Source organism: Dryas octopetala, chromosome 6, assembly GCF_963921425.1.
Source record: "Dryas octopetala chromosome 6, drDryOcto1.1, whole genome shotgun sequence".
Lineage (NCBI taxonomy): Eukaryota > Viridiplantae > Streptophyta > Magnoliopsida > Rosales > Rosaceae > Dryas > Dryas octopetala.
The window spans coordinates 15,708,343-15,732,899 of record NC_141371.1 but is presented as its reverse complement, the minus strand read 5'-3'; the positions used below and the strand labels follow the sequence as shown (position 1 = coordinate 15,732,899).

General features: G+C 34.7%; 2 protein-coding genes across 5 annotated transcripts; both read right to left on the bottom strand.

Moving 5' to 3' along the window:
* Positions 1 to 369: 369 nt before the first annotated feature.
* On the bottom strand, positions 370 to 6,438 carry LOC147282781 (protein kinase family protein / C-type lectin domain-containing protein). 4 transcript variants are annotated; one of them, XM_086249220.1, is made up of 6 exons: positions 6,310 to 6,438; positions 5,704 to 5,803; positions 5,538 to 5,595; positions 3,356 to 3,781; positions 2,694 to 3,264; positions 370 to 1,107 (listed from the first exon to the last, which is right to left on the bottom strand). In XM_086249220.1, exons 2-6 carry the CDS (start codon positions 5,791 to 5,793, stop codon positions 582 to 584), a joined length of 1,671 nt encoding a protein of 556 aa, XP_086105346.1. In that variant the 5' UTR covers positions 5,794 to 5,803; positions 6,310 to 6,438; the 3' UTR covers positions 370 to 581. The 4 variants fall into 4 exon arrangements, with proteins under 4 accessions (XP_086105346.1, XP_086105348.1, XP_086105347.1 ...); XM_086249222.1 differs by having other exon boundaries at positions 3,539 to 3,781; XM_086249221.1 differs by lacking the exon at positions 6,310 to 6,438 and adding an exon at positions 6,020 to 6,163.
* A 1,045-nt stretch (positions 6,439 to 7,483) lies between these two features.
* LOC147282780 (vacuolar protein sorting-associated protein 52 A) lies at positions 7,484 to 21,895 on the bottom strand. Its single transcript, XM_086247999.1, has 21 exons — positions 21,756 to 21,895; positions 21,622 to 21,663; positions 20,934 to 21,028; positions 20,543 to 20,600; positions 19,360 to 19,455; positions 19,105 to 19,206; positions 18,027 to 18,110; positions 17,163 to 17,243; positions 16,277 to 16,420; positions 15,175 to 15,266; positions 13,811 to 13,892; positions 11,873 to 12,055; positions 10,530 to 10,645; positions 10,366 to 10,424; positions 10,023 to 10,123; positions 9,803 to 9,853; positions 9,334 to 9,513; positions 9,110 to 9,244; positions 8,860 to 8,934; positions 8,037 to 8,094; positions 7,484 to 7,949 (listed from the first exon to the last, which is right to left on the bottom strand). The coding sequence occupies exons 1-21, from the start codon at positions 21,825 to 21,827 to the stop codon at positions 7,645 to 7,647; spliced, it is 2,211 nt and encodes a 736-aa protein (XP_086104125.1). The 5' UTR covers positions 21,828 to 21,895; the 3' UTR covers positions 7,484 to 7,644.
* Positions 21,896 to 24,557: the final 2,662 nt, after the last annotated feature.

The window sequence follows — 24,557 nt, the reverse complement described above, 5'->3', positions numbered from 1 at the left end:
CAAACTCCCTACCTGCTGATGAAGAAGCCGTGCAAGCAAAAAGAGAGTGAGCTTGATTCGGGCTAATACTAATAATATAGCTCATAAGCAAATTTTGATCATTAAATTCCATTATCATTAAGAGATAATAACAACTTTGGCAAGTGGATGTATCTTTGCTTGACTACAATTGCTCAGCTTAGAAGAAGTCAAATTTCATTTAGCTGCATTTATGTGCTTTTCTTTTAATTCTTCATCTCACTCTCATCTCGTTTGAGAGCAAGAAAGTTGCAAAGCTGTAACAAAACAAAAAAAAAATGCATGTTCCATCCAAGAATTCTGATTCCTATCAGAGTCATGATTGACAGCTAATCCACTTGCTACTCCAAATTCATGCAAACAGAACAAGCAAATTCATTTTCGGATCAATATTAATTAAATTACTGATTGCATTGCAACTGCGGTTATCAGTCTTTCAGGACTACATTAGCTAGTTAGTGCTCCACTCTAGTTGGTCATATGACCCTGAACAAACTGGGGAATTCAATCCCCAATTCTCATTTCTTGTACACAGAAATACTAAGCCCTCAAGAATGGTTAAACTACTTTCGAAGGGGTGTCTGGGCTAATTGTTGAAGTTGATGAACAACATGAGACATCCTCGGGCGCATTGATGGGTTATCCTGTGTACAAGCATAAACAAGATCCACCACCTTCTGGATGACACCAGCCTCTGGAATATCAGAAGAAGAGGCGGTTATGTGAGGATCCAGGAGATCTGGGTAGTGATGAGCCTGCACCAGAGGTGTTGCCCACGCAAAAATACTCTGCCAACCCATCGAATCAACAGCCTGTGCAGGCCTACGTCCACTCACAATTTCAAGTAGCAGCACACCAAAGCTATAAACATCACTCTTTGTTGTAAGCTCATTGCTGTACACAAATTCTGGAGCATGATATCCATATGTGCCACCGGCCATCACTGTCCTCTCATGTATCACTTCATATGCCACAAACTTTGAGAGACCAACCCCCATCAGATGTGCTCCAAATTCTTCATCAAGCAGTACATTACTGGCACGGATATCACGATGCACAACATGTGGCCTCACCTTGTCATGCAGGAACCTGTTGTAAAATATGAACAGGTGAAACACCAATTAAACATACTTCATTCTGCATCATTCAAATCCTTCTCAGACATGAAGCCAGACAGTCATAGGCTAAAAGCACCATAAGAATTACAACAGAAGGACATTTAAGAGAACAAAAACTAATGATGAAATCATTGCTACAATCCAATGGTGTCCGGCAGGAGCAACTCCAATATCAGTTTATTCAGAGTCTTTCCAAATTTGGGCATTTAACCTTTCACAATGTAGATTGTTTTACTTCAAATTTGGGCATTTAACCTTATCATAGAAAATTTAAAAAATGCTCAACAAACACAATTAAGAGAAAATAAAGCTTTTGTCACATGGTTTAACATCAAAATTTCTTCAAGAAAATTGTCTATGGTGTGTAGAAAGAAAGTTTGAGAACTCAATGGTTTAAAGGATTATGGAAACAAGCAATGCACCTTTTCCCAAAAGGTAATACCACAGTTGTATATTATCGTACCATCTTAATTAATAATACTTTTTCGGTATCCATTCCTTGTGCAAAATATTCCCAACACGATTTACAGAAATAGGGAGATGCAATTTATACCACTTTCTAATAGGAAACCCTAAACAACTATGATGCTTAGGAACAATATCATTCTACTTTTCTTCTCAAAATTCAGCAAGCAAGAGAAGAAAATGTTTTAGATCAAGAAACAAAGGTGGTTTGCCTCTAAAATGGATCCTAACAAAGTCAGCGAGCAGATAGATATTTTCTATTGGACAATGCTAAGCTGAGAAAATTGGGTGATGAGTGACCAACAATGTTAACAATATTAGACATGCAAGTATCATTTAGAAAAAGAGAAAAAGCACCCATCTTAATCGAAGGTAGACATGTACTAGTGAAATGACTGAGGAGAATTGACTATGACAGCATGCCCACAGGCAATAAAGGCCAATTAATAAACCAGCAAGAGCTAAATTGTCTACACTAAATCCAATGCATGACAAGTGCCAAGGTAACCATATTAAAACAAAAATAATTTTAAAGAGTCAATGTGGGACTGTCAAGGCATTATTATCTAACTATGAAAAAATCCTCAATAAATAAATAACCTATTCCAACTATTTACTTTTGTACCTGAAGCACCTTTGCCAACTTCATGAAAACTTGAATCACAAGACAAGTAGCAATAGACTACTCAAAGAAAGCTTTAGGTATCATGATTATTGATTTAACCAGCAGGTTTAATCTAATCTGGAAAATCAACAAAAGAAAAAAACTGTAAAAAAGCCACTGAAGCAAGAAGTTGCTACAAGTCAGATCCCTAGAGTATGATGGATGGCAGACAGGAAACCAAACAAAGATTAGTGACAACTCAGGCAACTATAGAAATCATTCACTAGAATATAGCGTCACCTTCACACTATAAGATTTCCACTTTTATGTGACAATGATAATGACACCTTGGCAAAATGAGAACTATCATGCTCATAAGATTGCCTTTAATTAGATGCAAGCAGCAATAAAAGAGAAAAGTGAACAAATTGCAGTCTCAGATTTGAAGTGTTCATTTTACCTAAGAGGAAGAGTGATGTATAACTTACGCAATTCCTCGAGCAAGAGTTGTGGCAATTTTCATTCTCATGGCCCAATCTAAACTCCGACCACCCCTAGGTATGTGGTGCAGCCATTTATCTAAAGGACCATTAACTATGAACTCGTAAACTATGTAGCGATCACCATGATCATAACAGCAGCCTTTCACAGCCACTAAATTTGGATGGTGAAGCCTTGCGACCCTTCCAATTTCAGAGTAAAACTCCTTTTTCCTCTGCAAACTAGACCTCTTCAACCGTTTAACCGCCACCCTTGAACCATCAGGAAGAAGCCCACTGTATGTGCCTCCTGTCTTGGCATCTCCCAGAAGACGGTTTCCTTCACTAAAGTTCTTTGTAATTGACCTAAGTTCCTCTTTCATGAAGACTTTCCATGATGGAGGGACTAATGCAGTAGCTGCTGGATTAGATAGTTTGCGGGAACGTCTGCGTTTCTTGCTCCGCTTGTATGCAAGAAGCCAAATCACTACAGCTAATGTCGTGAAGAGGATCAACCCACTTACAACTCCAAGGATGATAAGATATTCTCTGTGGCAATGCATGTGGTAACATCTGTTCCCTGAAAGAAACAGGAACAAAATTAAAATTAGCTGGATAGGAAACATAAGATGAAGTTCACAATGATTTGTCTGTGACAATATAACATATACCTAAATCAGCCATGCATATAAAAGCATGAGACATGTTGCACCTTTCAACCAAGAGAGGTGTGGATCCATTGGTCACCAAAATACATACATCGATAGAACTATTGGTGTGACAAGACATATTACTGCAAATGGATTGAAGGGATTCCCCAGGAAAGAGAGATTCATTCCAATATGAAGTATTACCAGACCAATTCCAACCAAGACCAATGGTCGAATTGACACCTCTTCCTCCAAGCCAGCAGCCACCGACAGGTTCAACACATAGATTTTGGGCAAAGGTAAGTTCTTGAGATGTTGTCAGTGCTGCTAAGTGCCCATTATAACTTCTACAATGAGTTTCTGACTCATTCCATGATTGGGGACTTCTCATATAACCATAGCACTTACTCTTATTAGGGCCAAGAATCCAACCAGTAGGGCATGGTTCTGTTCACAGAGAATTTAAACAATTGAGCATAATAGCTTGATTACAAACTGGTATAGAGTATAAAACAATCTATAATGAAAAAACACATTTCTATATTGACACAACTGAACATTATCAGCACTCTGTAAAAAAGAATGCATATTAATGCAGCTCATAGGGAACAAGATGTACAACACCCTTTATTGCTATGGTATAACAGTATACTATCAATCTTAAGAGCAATATGATTATTCTTTTATGGAGACCATGTTTATAAGATGTTGTGTGCCGTGCCATACAACACCTTTTATTGCTATGTTTATAAGTATCCTATCCATCAGAATAGCATGTTTTATGCCATCTCAGACCTCACTCCCCAGCAGTTAAGAGTTCTATATAGGTAAAATATAATTGAAAATATAATTGAATGCCTCTTGCTCTCAGTTCTTTCTAATGTTTAAGAAAGCATTACTGTCGAAGAAAGACATGCTTTTCATTAGTAAAAGCAATGAAACATTATCAGTTAGTATTATCGACGTTTGAAAAGCTTGTCTCTGTGATCCAATCACTATTGTTCAACATGAGAGAACTGGAAACTTTTTTTAGCGCAAGGACAGAGAATAATGTCAAGTCTATTAATAGAGATAACATGGTGGGAATTAATTACTCTTGGTTCTCAATTTAGGATTTCTATTAGAGTTTGGAGAGAAGCATTTTTTTTGGTGATAAACTATAGAATCTGCTTCTTACACATTGCCATTTGAACGTCTATTCTTTTTGTTTGAACAACTGTTATTTTTTATGTATAGGTTTAGACTCTAGGGTTTAGCCTAAACCCTAAGTCCTAAATCCTATTCTACTACCTAAAATAGACCCTTCCTGGCCTGAAAATGTAGAACTCAGAAAAGATAAATTGAAGTGTCGTTCGAAGGGTAAGGGATCCTGTCCAAGATGCTTCCTGTGTGTATGTGTATGATATTTACATATATATATATATATATATATATATGAGCAGTTTCAGGAGCAGGATCTCGCTTTGTGGGTTCCCTTGTCATTCAAACAGCTATCCTTGTCATTCGATCAACAGGCCATTTTTTGCACATTTTCACCAACGGGTTGATGACTTAGGGTATAGAAACCGTCTACGCCTAGAGATTAGGTTTTAATCCTCGGGTTTTGGACATCTGAACGGGCATGTTTTGAAAATTATAAAACATCATTCAAGGGTTAGCGATCCTACTGAGAGGGATCCCCCTGTAGAAGCAGCTTGTAAATATGTAGAAATATTCACTAAAACAATTAACAGCACTGTGAATAATCAAGAAGAACGATCTGCAAGGGAGTTTTTCAACTACCAAAACCTACTATACTTCGATTGGCAACTTCTTTCCCAATTTTTGATCTCATTTCTGACAGGGTTGCTTACTTTAGGTGTAGAATCGTCTTTTAGAGCTTATATTTTAGGTTTTTTCTCTCAGGTTTTGGGCCCGTCCAAAACCTGGGAGTTAAATCCTAAAGCTAAGTGATTGAGGAATGCCAATATGTGCCTTAAAAACAACAGTAAATTTTAAATTGCCGATCGATCCGCGTCCCTCGTGAATTGATCAAGCCGCAGTGCGGTTAACCGATCTAGAGATGAATTGTGTGTGTAGAGAGAGAGAGAGAGAGAGAGAGAGAGAGAATGTCTACTTGAAGTACCATTCCAGAAAGAAAGAAGAAAAGTGGCTTCATACAATTAGGATGTATCAAAGGAAATTTGAAAAGAGTTACTCACACCTTTACTTTCTGCATTTCCAGAAGCAACCAATTTCCTATGAATTGGCTCATTAAGCACCTACAGAATAAGAGTGTAGCTTCAATAACTGGATCCACAATGTAAGACATCTGAAATCTTGAAATTGGAAAAAAATCGGAGTAAACATGGTGCATTATACTTTCTTACCTTATGTGAAGTGCATCCACCAAACAGAAAGCAAACAATCAGAGGCACAACCAATTGAAAAGCAATCAGATTCTTTCCCATGAGAACCATATCACAAACCCTACAAAAAGGTAAATAAGCAAAAAAAAATAATAATTCAATTATTATATATCATAGCAGTCCTACAAATTCAAGTCACAAGTAACCATTAAAACTAGTATCAAATATCATAGCACAGTCCTACAATTTTTTTTTTTTGTTTATTTTCTTTTCCTCCATTTCTCAGCAACCCAGGTAGGGCAAAAACCAAATAAATTTTCACCTAGAGATAACTCACCCGAAGTACACAAACCACCAAGCACAGCATATACTAGTATTTTTTTTTTTTAACGGAAAAACCTAACCCTGTGTTTGGATGAAGAGAAAACCAGGGAAACTAATGAAGAAAATGAAGTATTGAATTTAAGAAAGTGAAATCCTCGTAGCCATACGTTTGGTCGAAGCTCTAATTATGTGGGTCAGGGTTTTCATTTCTTTGTCTCTATTTTCACCAGTCACCAACCAAACAAGAGAGGGAAATGGTAAAAGCAAAGAAAGAAAAGAAATAATAACAGAAAGGTGACTTACTGCGAAGATCATTACAAGGAAGAGCACTGAGTTGCTTCTGCTATTCATAGCTCTGCAAGAGAGTTGGGAGTTTCTGACAGTGTCACTCTCAAGCGGACAAGTTATTAACTTCGTCGCTGTTGTTGGTTGGGAGAATCGGAGTTAGGTCGGCCCAATATGATTATATGAGTCCAGCTTTGATTTTCTACAAGTTGGTAGGATTTTTATACTTTGGACTGGGCTTAAGTTTAACAATATCCCCCAATTGGATCATAATGGCAGGCTAAATTCACCATCCTTTTTATTTTTTTAGCCAAGAAAATTTATCGTCTTTAACTGCTGAGTTTACCACCCTATTTTAAAAATTTCAATTTTACTTTTCGATAGATAACCACCGAATGGTCATTATATAGGTATCTGCCGAACATTGGTAGAAGTTTCAGTAGATAACTACCGAATGATCATTCTACAAGTATATGTCTAACTTTTGTGGATTATTCGGTAGTTATATGTCAAACATTGGTGAAAGTTTTGATAAATAATTACCGAATGAGTGTTGATGATTTCATCTTCATTTTGCAAAAGAGGGTAAAATAGGAAAAAAATTGAACAAAATATATTAGGGTGGTGAACTCAGTATCTGAAGATGGTAGATTTAGCCCGAGTTAATTTAATTAGGATGACGATTTTCAAAATCCAATTTTATGCATTTGCATTATTTATTTCTTTATAAAATAAGAGTATACAAATCGCTACTTTTACATTAAAAATATAATTAAACCAGCTCGTTTAAAGTCCAACATGAACGCAGTACAAATTCGAATAGACGGGGGAGCAAGCCACACTGAATTTAAGGTGTTGGATTGATTAATTGTACGCCTAAATTACTAACGTACAACAAAGTTTGTCAATTTGCGTATGTGCTCTGGTGTGCACAACAATGGCGTTCACGTGTCAAAGCAACCATTATTCAAAGCAATCATGGAGTTCACAACAAAATTGCCTAAAAGTGAATTACTAAACAGACCTTTCTATTTAGATTATTTTCCTTCCATGAAAAGTCGTCTTTCCCACAAAAAAAAAAAAAAGGAAAAGTAAAGTCGTCTTTCCAATGTGTACTGTTCAATTTAAAAACAAAGAAAAAGCAGAATGCTACAAGAACCATAAATTACATATGCCGGCACATAAAGTGGAATTGCAGTTCTAAATTTCATCATTTATCATTTCATTAAGTTCTCCAGTTATATATCTGATTCAGCCAAGAATTATAATATCCAGGTAGTTCAGAGATTGAATTTCCCCTTCAAATCCATTATGTTCAAAATCCAAACCCAGGTAACCCATATGAACCTGAACTTAGAAAGTCCTCGAGTATTTCCTAATTTCATACATGATTGAAGATATGGACACTAAATCCTTGTTCAGAGCAGAGCCACCAACAATCCTCTTTATGCAATCTGAGAGCCTAGTATAATAAAGTAATAGCTGAGTTAATGCCGCCCTCAAGATCTCCATACCACACAAGAAGTTGCTGAAAGAAGTTATGACATCTTTGTGCATCAGCTCGATTGCAGCTTTCCATCGACTTGCAAAGTCCTTCACAAGTGGCTCAACCTCTGCAACAGTAATCGGCTTCTCAGAACTAGCACTTGGATCCTCCGCTGATAAGTAAATTGCAAATCAGTACATTTATGTAAATAATTATAAGAATATTAAGATGTCACAGCATTATTTATTAAAATACTTACAAGCTCGAGTTTTTACAAACTTGATTAAATCACTAAAATGCTCTAGTAGTAGTTCTTCCTGCAAGGAGAGAGGTAAAAGCTTGAAAAAAATAAGCAAATCAAAACTAAAATGTACCAAAAAGGAAGAAAGAGCAATTTTTAATACAACCCAATTGCATACTTATCCCGTTCTCCCTTTTCTGAGTATGGTACACTGGTAAAGAAAAAGCATTTCATTGTCTTTTAAACCCTTATGTCTGCATTTAGTCTATAACTAATTAACTTGTCCCCTTAAAGCTTTCTGGCTGAATTAGTCAAGGATAGAGCTGTCGCCACTGATGCAGAAGATTGTCCTGCTCTAGCAGTCCAAGTCATACCAAAATCCAGGACTTCTCGGGCAGTAACATTTTATTGTTATTAAACAAATCAAGCCAATGATTGGAAGGAGATGGCCTCACTCCATTCCTACCGATGGGCAAAAGGACCATCATAGATGGAGTGAAATCGACTATTTTACCAGCGCAATTCTTTTACCAGAAGATGGCCTCACTCCAATCCTACTGACCGGCAAAAGGACCATCACAGATGGAGTGAAATCAATTATTTTATTAACATAATTCTTTTACCCCATATGCTTGCACTTATGTTCTTGTCAAAGACTATAAATAACACAAAAGTAAGATTGGAATACCACATCAAAAAGGAATCAGAATTTTTTTTTTTTATTTTAAAAAAAGGTTTAGCTTAAAGTGCTAACTTCATTAGTAGAATTCCAAGACTAATGCAATCTTCAATTTGCACCAAAGCATTTTCTGGAAGATTGGTAGCAGGACCAGGTACTTACCACAAATAATGCTGTGTTGCTTTTCAGTAGTTCCTCAAAGTGCATTTGAATTTTACCACCTTCTGGACCAGCTTCCTAGAATTCAAAAGACATTGCAAAAACAACAGCAGCCAAAAGCCATAAAGTATTAAGTTCCTCATGTCCAAGAAATTTAGCCAAACCCTTAAGTTTCACCTTGGTGCTGATATAGATCGTTCATTTTTTACTTTTTATTTTTGAAAAGATATAAGAAACAAGAAACTGATTTTACCTTCAGTACAGCAATTGTCATATCATAGTTGTTTATCAGAAACACAGTTTGTAGTTTTTGTCTTGGAAATGCTTTAGCAAGCTTGATAAGCAAGTCGTCAACAGCCATTCTCAGTCGTTCTGAATTTAATTCAAGCTGCAAATCATGAAAAAGATATTTAAGTCCATGAAGTGATCAAGAATCTTAATGAGTAAGCATTTATTAGGTTCATTTTCTATATTAACCTGCCCATCTCCATATTCAACATTGAGATGGATAAGTGAAGCTGTGAATTCAGCATAACGCCGCATGACATAGTGAGGATGAACATCATCTTCCCACAATGTCTTCACATTCGCATTGCGCAGGCTGTTGAGATGCAAGTCGAAAACCATCTTAAAACGAGGCCATAGGGCAATATTGACCTGTTAATATTTTAAAATCAGACTGCATTATGTCTTTACATTTGTTATGATATAGAAGCCCAAGGCAAAATGCAACAAACTTTCAATATGATCTATTTTGCAAAAACATAAGCCAATAGTAGCCTAGCTAGAAATTAAAAGTTCCATCCAAAGTTCTTTCCACAGTTTTCATTCCATTAAACAGGTCTAGTCATCAAGAACTCACATTTACATATCACCAACTATGATATAATACAAAAAATACATGCAGATAATAAGATTGGCATACAGAGAAATTAAGGATACACACCTTGTCTAAGTATGAATCCAAGCATGGAATACGCCGCCGAGACATAATGAGCTGAAAAGGGGGAAAAGAAAAAAAAAAAAAAAAAAGCAGTACCAGATTATCTTCTAGCAAGGGCACCATATGACACATTTTGAGGTTGTCATTAAAATAGCAACTTTAAACATGAGTAAACTCGAATACATAAAACACAATCGAAGAAGATTGGAATTTGGAACACTACCTGGTGATGGTGTATTATGCGAATCATAAGCATTAGACCAATAGCATCGTAACAATTTGGAAGTATTGAATTGAAGTGTTCATCAATTACAGAAAATGGGCCTGGTGTTAAAAAGCATATGAGAAGTCATCAAAATTAGGCAAATTCTTTGAAAAAAAAAATCATGATAATCTTTGAAAGAACAAAAGTGATCATCTGAATCCAGCAATGTCACAGTAGACTGCCAGAAAAATTTTCTGTGGATCACGGAAATAAACTTTCTGTTCATTGTATTTGTACTTGGTACGCAATTAGGAATAATTTAACCATACACAAAGGAATCAAGAAGAACAGTCAGATTTACCTGCAAAAATTTCATAAAATATGGATTCTTCGCCAAAGAAATCATCGCAGAAATGATACCTGCAGATAAGAGAGGAAATTTATGAAAACAAGTATATCAATATGGCCAATCTTTCATTAACATTTAGAAAACAATATCAAGGAGCAGAGCAAACTCTAACGTACTCAGAAGTAGCAGTATCCATAAGCAGCTTGTGCAAGCTCCTGAAGAGGACCTCATACGGATACTTGATGGAGCTGGCTTCAGCTATATGTGGAATCAATGCAGGTTCATCAATTTCCTGATTAAAAGAAAAAAAATTCAAACATTACATGCGTTACATGCAAGATAAGTTAAACAAATACCATTATGAGAAAATTAGCACTCATCCATTGCAAATAGCATCATCTGTTACTTTTATACCAAATCAATGATCTAAAAGTAGAGTTTAAGACAAAGTATAACAATCCTTATTGAAAACACTCGCAATTGCAGACTTAATTTGTCACAATACATGTTTCCTTAAAATTTTCCATTTCCTTTTAAAAATTAGACTTCACTGTTTTTGGAAACAATTGAACTGTATCATCTAAGATGTGTATATATGAAATCTAATAAACAAAAAGACCCTCCTAATCTCAGGCATATATATATATATATATATATTTTATATAGGAATAATCTCAAGAATTAAACAAAATGAAAATGAAAGCCAAAGGACACCAAGGACCACGAATGAATATCTATGAAGTAAAAGATCCTGACCAAGAAAACTATTTTATTTTATTGTTTTTAAAAACAAATCCAAGCCATTAGATGACTACAATGCCCCATATTATTTAAGAATTTGAAAGTGAAATCAAAATGACAGCCTCAAATTTTTAGTGCCAGCATGATTCTATGTAACATTTCTATTGGCATTGACACAATATACTAACTTGAAATAATATTAAAAAAAAAGCTAATGTAGAAAAAGAGACCTCCAAGATGATCCTAAGAAGAACCAGAAAACAATTAATACCAAAATCCATAGGTATGGAAGATATTTAAGGCCCATACTCATTCTAAGCTCCCAACAAACTCCCATCTCCATTCTCTAAGACATTAAATATTAATAGTACCCCAAGTCCCGAACAATTTAAAGATAAGGATATCCTCAATTTGATTATGACAGCAGGTTTCCAAATCTTGATCATTCTTTACTGTCATAGGCATGAATCATGATACAGTGGTCAGCATAACACCGGCACACCTCTTTTGCTCATGCCTTGCTTTTTTTTAACATGGCAGGTTGTCCTGATATGTAATGTTACATTGATAAGATAGTGGAAAAAATGACTACCTCTAAAACAGTCAACATTATAAGTAGCAATGCCATTGATAAGTTACACAGTCTGCACAAATTTTACTCAACTACGCCAACAGAAACCGAGGATACAACTTAATACCAAGGATAATACAATTGGAGATTATTTTCCCAGGAGGTCCAATTTAAATTTGATTAACTGATTAGCGGTAGTAAGAAAACCTTAAGAATTTTTATCCTCTCTCCAAGAGCGAAAACAGCAGACCGGTTCTTCAGTGGTTCCCTTCCTCTTGAAAAGAGACTAGTGTTTCTTGTCTCCACACCAATTAAATCACTTGATGTTGCAATATCCAACTGTAGTTTCTCAAGTGCCTGAATATACGCACGGAAGTGCGCACTTAGAACCTGCAAAACATATAACTTTACTTCAATATACTATATGATACATTCTTTAAAATAATATCCACAGCAAAACTATCCTAACCCTTTGTGGCGTACAAGGGCACATCAAATGTTAATGTGAACTTAATATCAAGGTGTTTGCAACCAGCTTGTTTCTCACTGTCATAGGCCTTGTTCATGCAGATAGACCCTTTTGTAAGAAGTTAAGAACCTTAGAATGTTCAAGGAAAAGGCCAACTGGGTATCTAGATTAATGATGGGATTAAACGTAAACAGTTTAGAACAAGGTAATGTAAAAGCATAATAAAACATAAATATCAGGTTTGAAGTCTGCAAAGGCACTAAACAAACTACTTTGAATGATCTAAAATACATTATCTCTACATCAAACCCTTGAATTTTCTTACATTATACCTATGAACAAAGAACATAGTTTGTGTTACTATCTAGGAAAGATCCAGAAGAGAGAATTTATTCTCTAATAAGTTGTGTCACAATATTTTGGATACAACTTCCATTAGTCAACATCCAAATAAAAAAAATATATATATCTGCATTTTCTCTTATACCCCTCTTGCTAGGAGGCGCAAATGACAATAAGTTCCATTAGATGATTCTTTAGATAGATGCTGCATGTTTCGGTTGCATGTTCATTGTAAATTTCACTTATGGTTGATATAATTTAGCTATTATTGTTCTCTCCTCCTTAAGTTGGAGGCAAAAATCCAAGGTCCAATGGGGAAAGACCTACTTGATCTTAAAGATCATGCCACAAGGATTTCAAGGTTAAAAACTTGTTAGTTTAATTATAGGTCTCCTATACTTATCAAGAAAAAGATTTGAAATCATGAGAAGATTTTGTTTTAATTTTATTCTGCGGTATTTTCATAACCTTGATGAGTTTACAGTTTTCTGTAATTTCCAAGGGTTTTAGGAATGCTTTTGTGGCTTAAAAGTTAGTGTCCAGCTTTCTGCATATCCGTTTGCTTTTGAGTATTTCACAATGGTTGCCTAGTTTTTGACTCCTCTGTTTCTTTTCCATGTCATTCTTATTCTTCCAGTATAAATTTCTTCAGTTATTCACTCCTATAATTATATTAAAACCTTTAATTAAATAGCTAAATAGTTTTAGTCCCTTGTAACCCTATTTCTACCTAACACATCCTTTGCTTCATTCTCCCATCACCTTCCCTTTGCATTGCATATCATAGTCCTAAATTTCAACAGCCTGCTCAGTGTCAAGTGATATTATGTCTGAAACTCTACCGGTCTACCCCCATAATTTCACATCCAATGCAAGTAGTTTATTTGAATTTCTGTCCTTGTTTACAATTTGACAAGCAAAGATGCTGCTGCCTATTTTAAGAGAAATTTGAATGTTAGCTGAAGCAATGACAAAGGCTTTCTGATATTCTTAGGCTTCCAGTTATGGAAAAAAGAAAGAAAGAAAGGGCTAATTTTAACAAGCAGGATACAACCTACAAGTAAAGGTTTACAAAGCTAGCAACCATGTACCCACCCTAAGACTAAGGCTCTTCCTTTGAACAAATAATTATAAATTAATAAAATACACAATTAATATCACCTAATCCAGAAATGATCCAGAAAAATGAGAACACAAGAAACAGAGATTATTTAAAGCTAAATGTACAGATAAGGATGTGACACTCCCTATTTATATATGGTAACACATCTAGCAATATTCCAGTTCTTCTATATCATAATTCAACAATAGGTCATCAGTTTTACAGTATTGACCTTGTTCATTGTGTCAATGTATGCTCCACGAACCTCAATATATACCTCCTTCCCATGTTCCTTGAGGAAGGAAACAACATACCTACATTGCAATGCTGGAAACGATTAAATCATAAAACAAAAAACAAAAAAACAAAAATCCAAAATCACTCCACATTTAAAGCATGGTGTAATTGCTAAGTAGTGTCCGTAACATAATGGCACTGGCACCCCAAATTAACTCAAAATAGCATGTGCACAAAACAGATAGGGTCATCAGTACTGGTACATGACTGAAGACTACATTTTATACAGAAACAATGTGATCATCGAGCACTTACTCTCAACAGCTCACAGATGACTACAGTCATTTAGCAGTCCCCACACATGATCCAGGAAAAGGGACACACTAAGAGTGACAATTAGATTTGTATGATCCAGTTTCACCTACTCTCAGACTCATAAAGAAAATCAAATAGTTTCAGATGGCAGAGGTCTTTTTCTCATATCAGCAAACTCATAAGTTAATCAGATTGTTTCCCAGAAAACTCATAAGTTATTATTATTATTGATGAAACTAATAATAATAAGCAGCACAACTTTTTCCCACATGAGGTGCATACATAGTAAGGTGCAACAATAAAAGAAGGGAAACTGGCTACTATAAACTTTATCATTTCCAGATTTGCCAATTTGGGATTTTTTATCATGTGAAGTACAGTTGAGACACATGACGATGACAAATCTTATATGTCTTCAAAGTTTTATGTCCCAAGGATTCTACAATCGAATCAGTTCTCCATTTGAATCTTTGGCTTATGAAATACAGTATTCTAATATGCAGTGGAAGATCTGGAAGACTGGAACAAAATTCATACACAGAAATGCAGATTTTATTAATTATGTTGGGCATAGAGTTGTCTTGGAGTCTGAGAATCTTAATGAACAAAGATTCATTTCAATGGAAAAATAAAATATTACCATTGGACAATTTTATCTCATTAGTGTGGGGCCCATCACTTATACAGCCAAACGAATTCCAAAGAAAAAAATCAGAGCTTTTTGTGAGGATTTCTGACGCTTCACTTTTTAACCCATTTCAAATGAATTCTAGGTAGCCAACTGTATTCAACAAACAACAATGTGGAATTCAATTGCAAATGAAGAAAATTCCACATTTTGAAGGGTCCCAAACAGACAAATAATCATAATTACCAATGTATGACATTATATAAATAAGACCCAAAACAAATTATTTTCATTGCATAATATATAATAAATAAAGGAGACAATCATTAGCATCAAAAGTGGACTAGTCATATTATGTGATATTAATGAAAGCCAATTAAAATATTTATTGAGAATGTAATACAGACACTACTCACTTGTACTTTAAAAGAACATTCTGTTGAAGGATCTGGATATTTGTTTTAGGTTTTCTCAATGCAGAAAGCTTCTGAAGAATGAAGTCAAACACCTGCAAAATGATAGATACAGACAGAAAGACCTTATTAAATATTCAATAATGCAGAGCTAATTAATAAGGAAGAAGTTTCAAGACTTAGAAATGTATTATAATCACATAATAAATTGACTTAATTCACTACTCTGTTATTAATCATGATGACAAATAATTATAAGTCAAAATCTCAACAAGAAAGATGAGTCTCTTGTCATAAACATGATAACTTAAAAGCACAATAGTCAGTATCTGCTGTATTTATTGGGATGCGTCTAGACTAGAAAACCCACAAGCTAAGCAAATACATAATCAGCATACTATCTGTCAATTCTGTGACAGAAATTTTGTTATCTTCAAATGGCTAACACTTAATAACTAAGTGATATGCACTGACTTGCATGCATCCTACATTTCTATAAATTTCCCTTGCTCAAACATGGGTTGAACTTAAAATCTTTACCTTAAAATGAAGTTTAATTCCAATAAAAAATATTCCGAGCATTGAAATTAAACAGCATACGTTAACACTTGCAAAGCAATTTTACGCATTGACTTGTAAAGATCATGTGAAAACAATCCTCACCCCATCTCCAAGAAAAGGTAATAAAAAATATCCCAAAGATCTAAGAGACTGACCCATGTTTTTAAACGCTGATATAAGCACCAGGAATTAGCTCAAAAAATGTACTGAACACTGAACATCAAAATCATTCTTTCCAACAAAGTCTTAGAGAAACACAATAATGTTAATTTCAACACATTGACGAGAATCTTAGCTTCAGACCCTCATCATTTAGAAAGGAAAGTGCTAAACCATAACAAGAAGCTAAATGGAAAAATCATTCGCATAAAAGAAGTCAGTTGCCTATCTTTGTCCCAGGACCGCTAGATTTTACTCCCATATGTTAAAGAGCATTTAGTGCACTGCTGCCATAGATCAGGTGTGCATGATATGCAAACATACAATGGCACAAGCAATTAAGTGATAAAAATCAGCCAATTCATCTAGTAACTCGAGTAACAACCTTGGAAACTGCTTTCTGTCGAAGCTTTTCAAGCTCGGGTTGAACATCTTTTAGGGCTTTTGAAGTCTTAACCATAAGATCCACTTCTACAAACTTCAACTTCTTACTAAGAATCTCTAAAGTTCTCATATATTCATCATTCACCTGGATAACAATTCCACATTGAGTATGTTAACATCAATGAAAGAAAGAGAACACAATAAAATATAAATTCATTAAGACAACCAGAGAGCAACATGTTACTGACCACTAAATATAAAATAGAAGGGAACTCATTAACACTAGTACCTGCTCATTCTACTATCCAAGGCTTAAAAATAAACAATACGCGGACTCAGTCTCAGTTACCTAAGAACCGATTCAACCCTTCAATTTAGGCTGGGATCTTGGGCTGGTTTGGTTACCAGGGGCATATCAGTTTCGGGTCGAATTTCACTAGACTAACCAGTTTGAGTCAGTTGTCACTAAGGTTTGGATTACCTGGCCCAAAGTCTTTTTTACTTTCTTTTTTTTGTTCCTATTTATGTTATATATAAAAATCTAGTGATTTTACATGAGTTGCTGTTAGGTTAATGATAGGATCTTTTAAACTGAATTAAACATGGATTTGACTGAAAATAAGATTCTGTCTATTTATGACGAAATAAAAATAGAAAAAATAGGTAACAGCAAATAAAAATGAAAAGAGAGAGGAGCGAAACTGCCAGAGCCAATGAAAATGAATTCAGTTTTGGTTGATTCAGGTAACATATTACTGTGGGTTGGTTCTACGTCCAAATTTCTAGGACCAACATAAATAACATTGCTGATGTGATGTATAAATGATGAAAATCATGATGATATCACCTGTACCAGGAGAAATTGAGTACTAAAAAAAAAGATATACCTCGCCATCAACAATTATGTCTACCATCCTTGGAGGGACTATAATGTCTTCAACAAATTTTGCCAATTTTGACTCCGCTACCTGTTAAATGAACATAACGAAATCATACAATGATCCAAGACACACTTAATTTTATCTAAATGACTATCTAGAACAGAAATTTTTTGAATTCTCTCTTTTTTTCCTTCAAGCTTATGGAATAGTAAGGATGAGAGCAAGTTTGTGTGGGTGTGCGTGCACTTCAAACTTACACACAAGCATGTGTCTGCATATGCATAATATAAGAGAAAGGCTACAAGTCAAATGAGCTTGGAAACTAGATTGCAATTTCAATTATCAAAGTCATTGCACATGCTGGCATCATCAATGATGAAGATGCATTGGCAACAGATTTCAAAAGCACTTGCAAACCCTTATTGTCATTGGATTCAACAAGAACCAAAATGGAATAGTTAAGTAATCATGTTGTAATTTCATGTTACATTGTAATAGAAGTGTAAATACAAATAAGGAAGAAGATAAGAAAGAGTGGTACAGTGGGAAAAAAGCAGTAAACCATAGAGAAAAGGTATCACGCCATTATACTAGAATTAGTATATAATCCAACACCTTTTGGAACAAAAGAACAAAGAAACTCATGCAAAGAGAAAGCTTAAAGTCCAACGCTCTTGCAAAAAATGGCTTCAATTTAAGTTTTAACTATTAAGTTGAATTTTTTACTTTTTATACATATAGTAATACACTCTCTTGCAACTATTAAGTTGAATCGTGTCTGAATGAGTGGTTGTCAACACCCAAAAATTAGTTGTTTTTCAAACTCCAGAAGAAAAATGAGATGGAGCTTTTTGTACAAACAAATAATACCTTGCGATTTTTCAGCTTCAAACCCATATCCATAGACTTCTCCTGGAGAATTTTGATGTCTGAACTTATTGAACCAATCTCTGCCTGGACAAGAATTCTTGAAGTATTAATGAAATTGATGATAGACTCATAGAGGAGTAATCTTAACAAGGAACATTCCATGGTGGGAAAAAACAACAAAGAATCCACTTACATATAACAAAAGCTCAGTGGAAGAAACTGGAAGTTAAGCAACAGAACACAAGGAGGAAACTCACTTTGAAATGAATAAACCCAAGTAAAAGAAATCAAAAAAAGAAAATGAATATCATTAACAATGCATCTAATATTTGGGATCTATATAGTTGTATCACAGCTGGAATGATAGCAGTATTATATTCCAAATGCAGTTATGGGACCATATTAAAATTAAGAAACCATATTTTTTTATAATAAACACATCCTTTAAACTAAGAAAATGGAAAGAAAAAAAAAAAAGAAATCAAGTGAGATGAGCAAGAAGTCCAACATATCTAACATAACACCTTAAAAACTCAAAACAAATATTACATTCAGTGCAACACTGCCCTCCAATAAAAAAGAATCACACTAATTAGAAATTTAGAATATCATCATAATTTCTTGACAAAGAAGCTAAAAGTTTAATTCCTCTTCCTTTCCTTGTGGTCATTAAAATGTAACAATCATATTTTTAATACAATCCTTTTAAATTATTGCAGCAAAAAAACTAATGACTTCCATCAGCATTGATGTCCAAGTTTATGACTGTCCAACCTTCCAGAAATATCCACTGTAAGTAAACTAATTTAGATTACTTTAAAGAGAAATGGTAATGTAAGACAGTCAATAAAATAACAATAAATAAGTCAGAAAGTCAATTAAGAGTTTATCTCAGGTGTTATTAAGAGTCAAGGATATTGCAGATATATCGAGTATCGTAGTATTTCTAGAAAATATTTTTTATTTTGGTGATAGTTGATACTAATCCTTTCCATCAGTATAAGCAATAGAAAATACAGTCATTTGGCAGGTAAAAGCAAGTAATGATGGCAAAGCAGAAAAGCAAGGACCAACGCACCTGAAATCCACTGAGAAGAGTCTCCATCTGTGACAAGATGCTGTCACAATCACGAATTTGATCATGAAGAGAAACTAGATTATCACTTTCTTTAATATAATCCTGCAGTATTGGACAAGCAAGATCCTAACAATTAAATCAAAGATTCCCAAAATCCTTTCCACTGACCAGATAAAAAAGAATGTTTGAAAACTATGGACTGCAAAATAAATAAATAAAATTTAAAAAGTAAAGATACTGTGGAGTGACCAGAACCTGGATAGAGTCCAATTCAACTTGCCGTATGTTGTTCTCAACCCCCTTTGTATACTCCCGAAGTTTTGTGCCTTTAGACAATATATTCGCAACTACCTACATTAGATGATAGATAGTAGAAAGATTAATGTATCTGAGAGAGGGACTCTAGACAATATATTGGCTTACCTACATTGTTAGACATTAGAAAGTAGGCAGATACTATTGTATGAACAAACTACATACAAGTATAAAACCAGGAGAAACAGCATACCACATGTATGCTTAAAAACTAACTAGCTTATTTTCAAACAATCCATGCATTGTCTGACAAGAAAAACAGCCACTTTCAGGCATTCCATTTGTCATAACTTCAATCTATCACCAGGAGAGACAAAAAATATAATATACCATTAATTTTATGTTATAATTTAATAAACCAGAAAATAAATAGCATGGATTAGAACCATAAGTAAGTTAATCCATTGTACCATATTTTGACATTTTGCTTCAATACAATAACATGCTACATAGGAACGCACAAATATGGATTTTTATATGCCTCCAGCCCTCCCCTTCCCATGACCCACCCCCTCCCTCCCCCCCTCCAAAAAAAAAATTTTAAAAAAATAAAAACAAACAAAACAAAACAGAATAAGAGATATAATATAAGAAAACATAATGTCCTTCCCTCATGCTGAAACAATAAGACCAAGTTTACACATCCAATACCAATAGTTAGAAATAACAGGTTTATTGAACCAAAAGTGCATAGAAAGCATATGCAATGTAGAGTCTCTAGATTTTATTTTGGGTCAATTACACTTTGCACCCCTATTGTTTGGGTCAAATAACACATTAGTCCCCAACTTTCAAAACATATCAATGTTAAACTCAAACTTTCAAATATTTGACATGTTGTCCCTCCATTAAGTTGACCATTTGGTCAACTGTTAAGTTCTTACATGGCAGACACGATCCCATTTTTTGTTTGTTGGCGTGGCCTTCTACCTAAAATTCTCATTAAGGGTATTTTGGGTATTGCAAATAAAATAAACTCCCCAGGCTACTATTTTCAAAACTTTAAGTCAAAGAGAAGAAATCATTCTTTCTTATCGCAACAAACGAAAACTAATTTAAAATAAATACTATAAAACCAAATATTGAAGCTTAAGAAGCATAGAAACTTAAATATATTACTTACATCATCATGTTTACATTCTTCCAGTTCTTGTTGCAGTCCTTCCAATGATATATCATCACTGAGAGGGGGGAAACAGTTACAATGGAATTACTTATCAAGATAATTTATTCAGATTATAAATTACAATGCTATAAAACTTATTCCATTTGTCATCAACATACTGAGCATAACATGTGGATTCAGAAATCTTTTTTAATTATGCCATTTAATTTAAATCCATAGACCTCTCCTCTTAATTTCTATAGACAAATTAAAAAGAAAAAAATTCTCATTTAATTGTTGTTGAGGCTTCTTTATGACAACACATGTAAACACAATATTGTCTGTGTAGCCAATATTTCACATATGATGTCAATATTTCATCAAGCACAAAGAAGAAAGAAAAACATACCTGCTTGCATCCTCCTCAACAGTCAAATCCCCAACAAATGCACCCAAATCAAAAACATTTTTCTGGGCATCATTATTCTCATCATAAGTGTGACCCTGCACCCAAAGTATGTATAGGATGATTTAACTAGTATACAACCCGCCACATTGTACTTTACACAATATTTAAATTTGAAAGCAGAAAATAGGCCCTTGCTTCACTAAGTTGACCAAAATCTTTTAGCTTAACTCTTTAAAATATAGATTAATCCATACACAACACAAAAACGCACATTTGATTTATTAACAAAAAAAAAAATCACGGGTACCTCTTTGTTGGTTGCAACATGAGCCATGTTGATCAACAAGTGCAAGTGGTTAGCACCAGTGTTCAAAATATCGGCCGACAATCCGAAATGTCGCTATTTGAAGTCGGCGATACCGATAGGGGGGGTGAAGCAAAATCTTCACCCGCATCCCCGATATTTCGACGATATCGACGACAATTTCGGTAAATATCGGATATCCCCGACATTGTACCGAAATCACCCAAAATCAAACCAAAAAATTGAAAAAAAAATTGGGAAGAATAAGAAATTAGGAAAATTAATCATAATTTTCCATACCCATCTACAAATTCAGAAACTTAATCAATGAATTAACATTTGTTTATCAAAACCCAATAATTGAATAAGAAGAATCTGACATACCTTTACATCCCATCCCACATACCCAGCCCGTGAACACACAGCCTACAGAAAACCCAAAAGAATCTCATCTACCATTCAGCCCAAACTAAAACTCTTAATAAATTGCACCAAATTATCAGAGTTTCGACACCCACACTTTGAGCAGGAACATCAATCAGCGGCTGTGATCGAGCTTTGTGAAGGTGAGCCTCCTCCTCTTTCTCCATCTCTGTCTCTCGATCTCTCTCTCTCTCTCTCTCTCTCTCTCTCTCTGCCTACCGTGTTTGTGAAAAATGGTGGTGGATGATGGATCGAACAAAAGGCAGGAGTTAATAGTGGGTATTGGACTTTTTTTAGGGGATAATTATTGGGTTTGGGCCTTATTAATTAGTGGGTATGGGCTCAACTTTATACTAAAACTAGTGGGTTTCAAAAAATATTAAACATAAACACATTTAATTTGATGTATTTTATTAGTTTTTTTTTATTTACTCTTAAAAATTCTCAATTCTACATTATCATTTAATAGAAATTAACATTGTAATAATAATAAATAAGAAACTGTGTGATGGTTGTGTGTGTGTTTTTTTAATCTAATAATACTTGTATTCATATAGTTTATTGTTTGATTATTTGATTATAGGTTTGTTATTTATTTATTTTTAAGTGCTTTATTGTTTATGGCATACTTTCATGTTGGACATACCTTTTTTTAATTAAAGTTTTACAATTACATACTATATAACCTTACTGTTGTTAGCATGTTTATTGTATAAGCTATACACTTAAACTGTTATACAATTAATTATATGATATGAAGTGTTAGATTCTAAATAATGAGTAGTAATGGAAGTACTGGGATTGATCTAGCATGGAAATTAATATGCCACTTCTGTAGAAAGCAATAAGTATGGGACCACATGCATATTTTGTCATTCTACTTTTCAAAGGTGGAGGCATTACACGATTGAAGTACCATTTGGCCAGTTATGATCCATCAAAAAGTGTAAAGAAGTGCACAGATGTACCTCCAGCCATTAAGGCCGAGGTTATAGCATGGATAAAGAATAAAGATGTCGCCAAACAAAAGAAGGCAGCTATCTTCGAGAACATATGAAATGAATTGAAAAACGATTACTTACATAGTGAAAGAAGCATCCCAGGTGATGACGATGACGATGATGATGGTGGATACATTTATGCTAATGATTTGCACCCTTTGGAGTGAGATGATTATCATGCTGCAATACGAGCATCATGACAATATAGGTTTAATCATATGCATGGGCAGCCAACAAAGTGGTCCAGGTGGTAGTAGTCAAAGACCATAACAATATGGTCGCACACAAAGCTTTAGGGACCCACTACCACCTCCTCCAAAACCTTTGTCTTACAAGACTACGAGAGCAAGACAAAGAACGCTTAAAGGAATTTGGAGAAACATTAAAGAAAGTTGGGAAAGTATGTAGGCAAATTCTTCATTTATGAGAATTTACCTGCACACAAAGCTCAATCTGTTCATTTCAAGAACATGATTTAGGCAGCGCAAGAATCAGGTACTTTTGCATCCATTATGACATTTCATTTATAGTTTTATATAATGTAATTATTTTATTTACTCATAATCTCATATATGCTATTACTATTAGGTCAAAGTGTAGAGCCCCCTTCATCTTATGAAATTAAGACCAAGTATTTGGAAGGAGAGTATAAGGAAATGAAAGAATATGTCGAAACACTGAAGACACGTTAGGATAAGTATGGATGCACCATCATGTGCGATGGTTGGACTGGTCCGACAAAGCTGTCCATCATTAATTTCATGGTGTACTCGAATGGGTCAACTGTTTTCTTGAAATCTGTAGATGCGTCAAATAGAATCAAGGATAATACATATATTGGGGGCTTACTCAAAAAGGTTGTGAGAGAGGTTAGACGAGACAATGTTGTCCAAATTGTCACCGACAATGGGTCAGCTTTTGTTAAGGCGGGAAAGAATCTTATGAAACGTTACCCTCTGTATTGGACACCTTGTGCAGCACATTGTTTAGATCTCATATTTGAAGATATTGGAAAGCACGAGTCGGTGGCTAATGTCATAACCAAGGCAAGGGCAGTAACTAATTTCATCTACAATCATAATTGGTTACTAGCCAAGATGAGGGGGATTTGTCATGGAGATTTGGTCAGGTCTAGAGCTACTCGATTTGCAACAAACTACATCGCAATTGCAAGCATGCTCAAGAAAAAAGTTGGTCTTCGACAATTGTTTACAACATAGGAATGAAGTATGAGTCGATATCGAAAATCTCAAGATGCCAAGAGGATTGAGGCAGTCCTTGACCAAATATTCTGGGAGGCTATGGAGGGAGTGCACAACATATTCGAGCCTCTATATAGTATCCTTAGTATTGTCGACACAAAAGCGGTGCCTACCATGCCCATCTTGTATGATATGTTCAACCAAATGAAAGAAAAGATATCCAAGATAAAAGGAAATAAATGGATTCTTAAAATCATTAACGACCGATGGGATAACACATTATCTCACCCATTGCATGCATCATATATATTTTATTGCTTATTCACAATTTCAAGGCTTTTTAGCAAGATACTCACCTGAACTTTGAATCGATTTGCATGTTACCACCTAAATTAAAAATTGAAGCAAGTTACCCCCTGAATTAAAATTTGTTTGCAAGTTACCACCTCCATCCAAATCCTCATGGGTTTTTTAGTTTTTTCATAGAGAAGAACTTGGGTGGGGAAGCTTTTGCCACCTCAGCATGCTGAGTGGCAAGACCCAACCAATTACAAGTGGCCACATGTACAACCATTTTTTTATTTCTATTTTTCTATTTTTACAAACTTTAAAAATTAATTAAAAATAGCTCCGGACTCATAAAAATACATGGAAAATTCTTACGGACTCATCTTAAATAATACTAATTTACTAC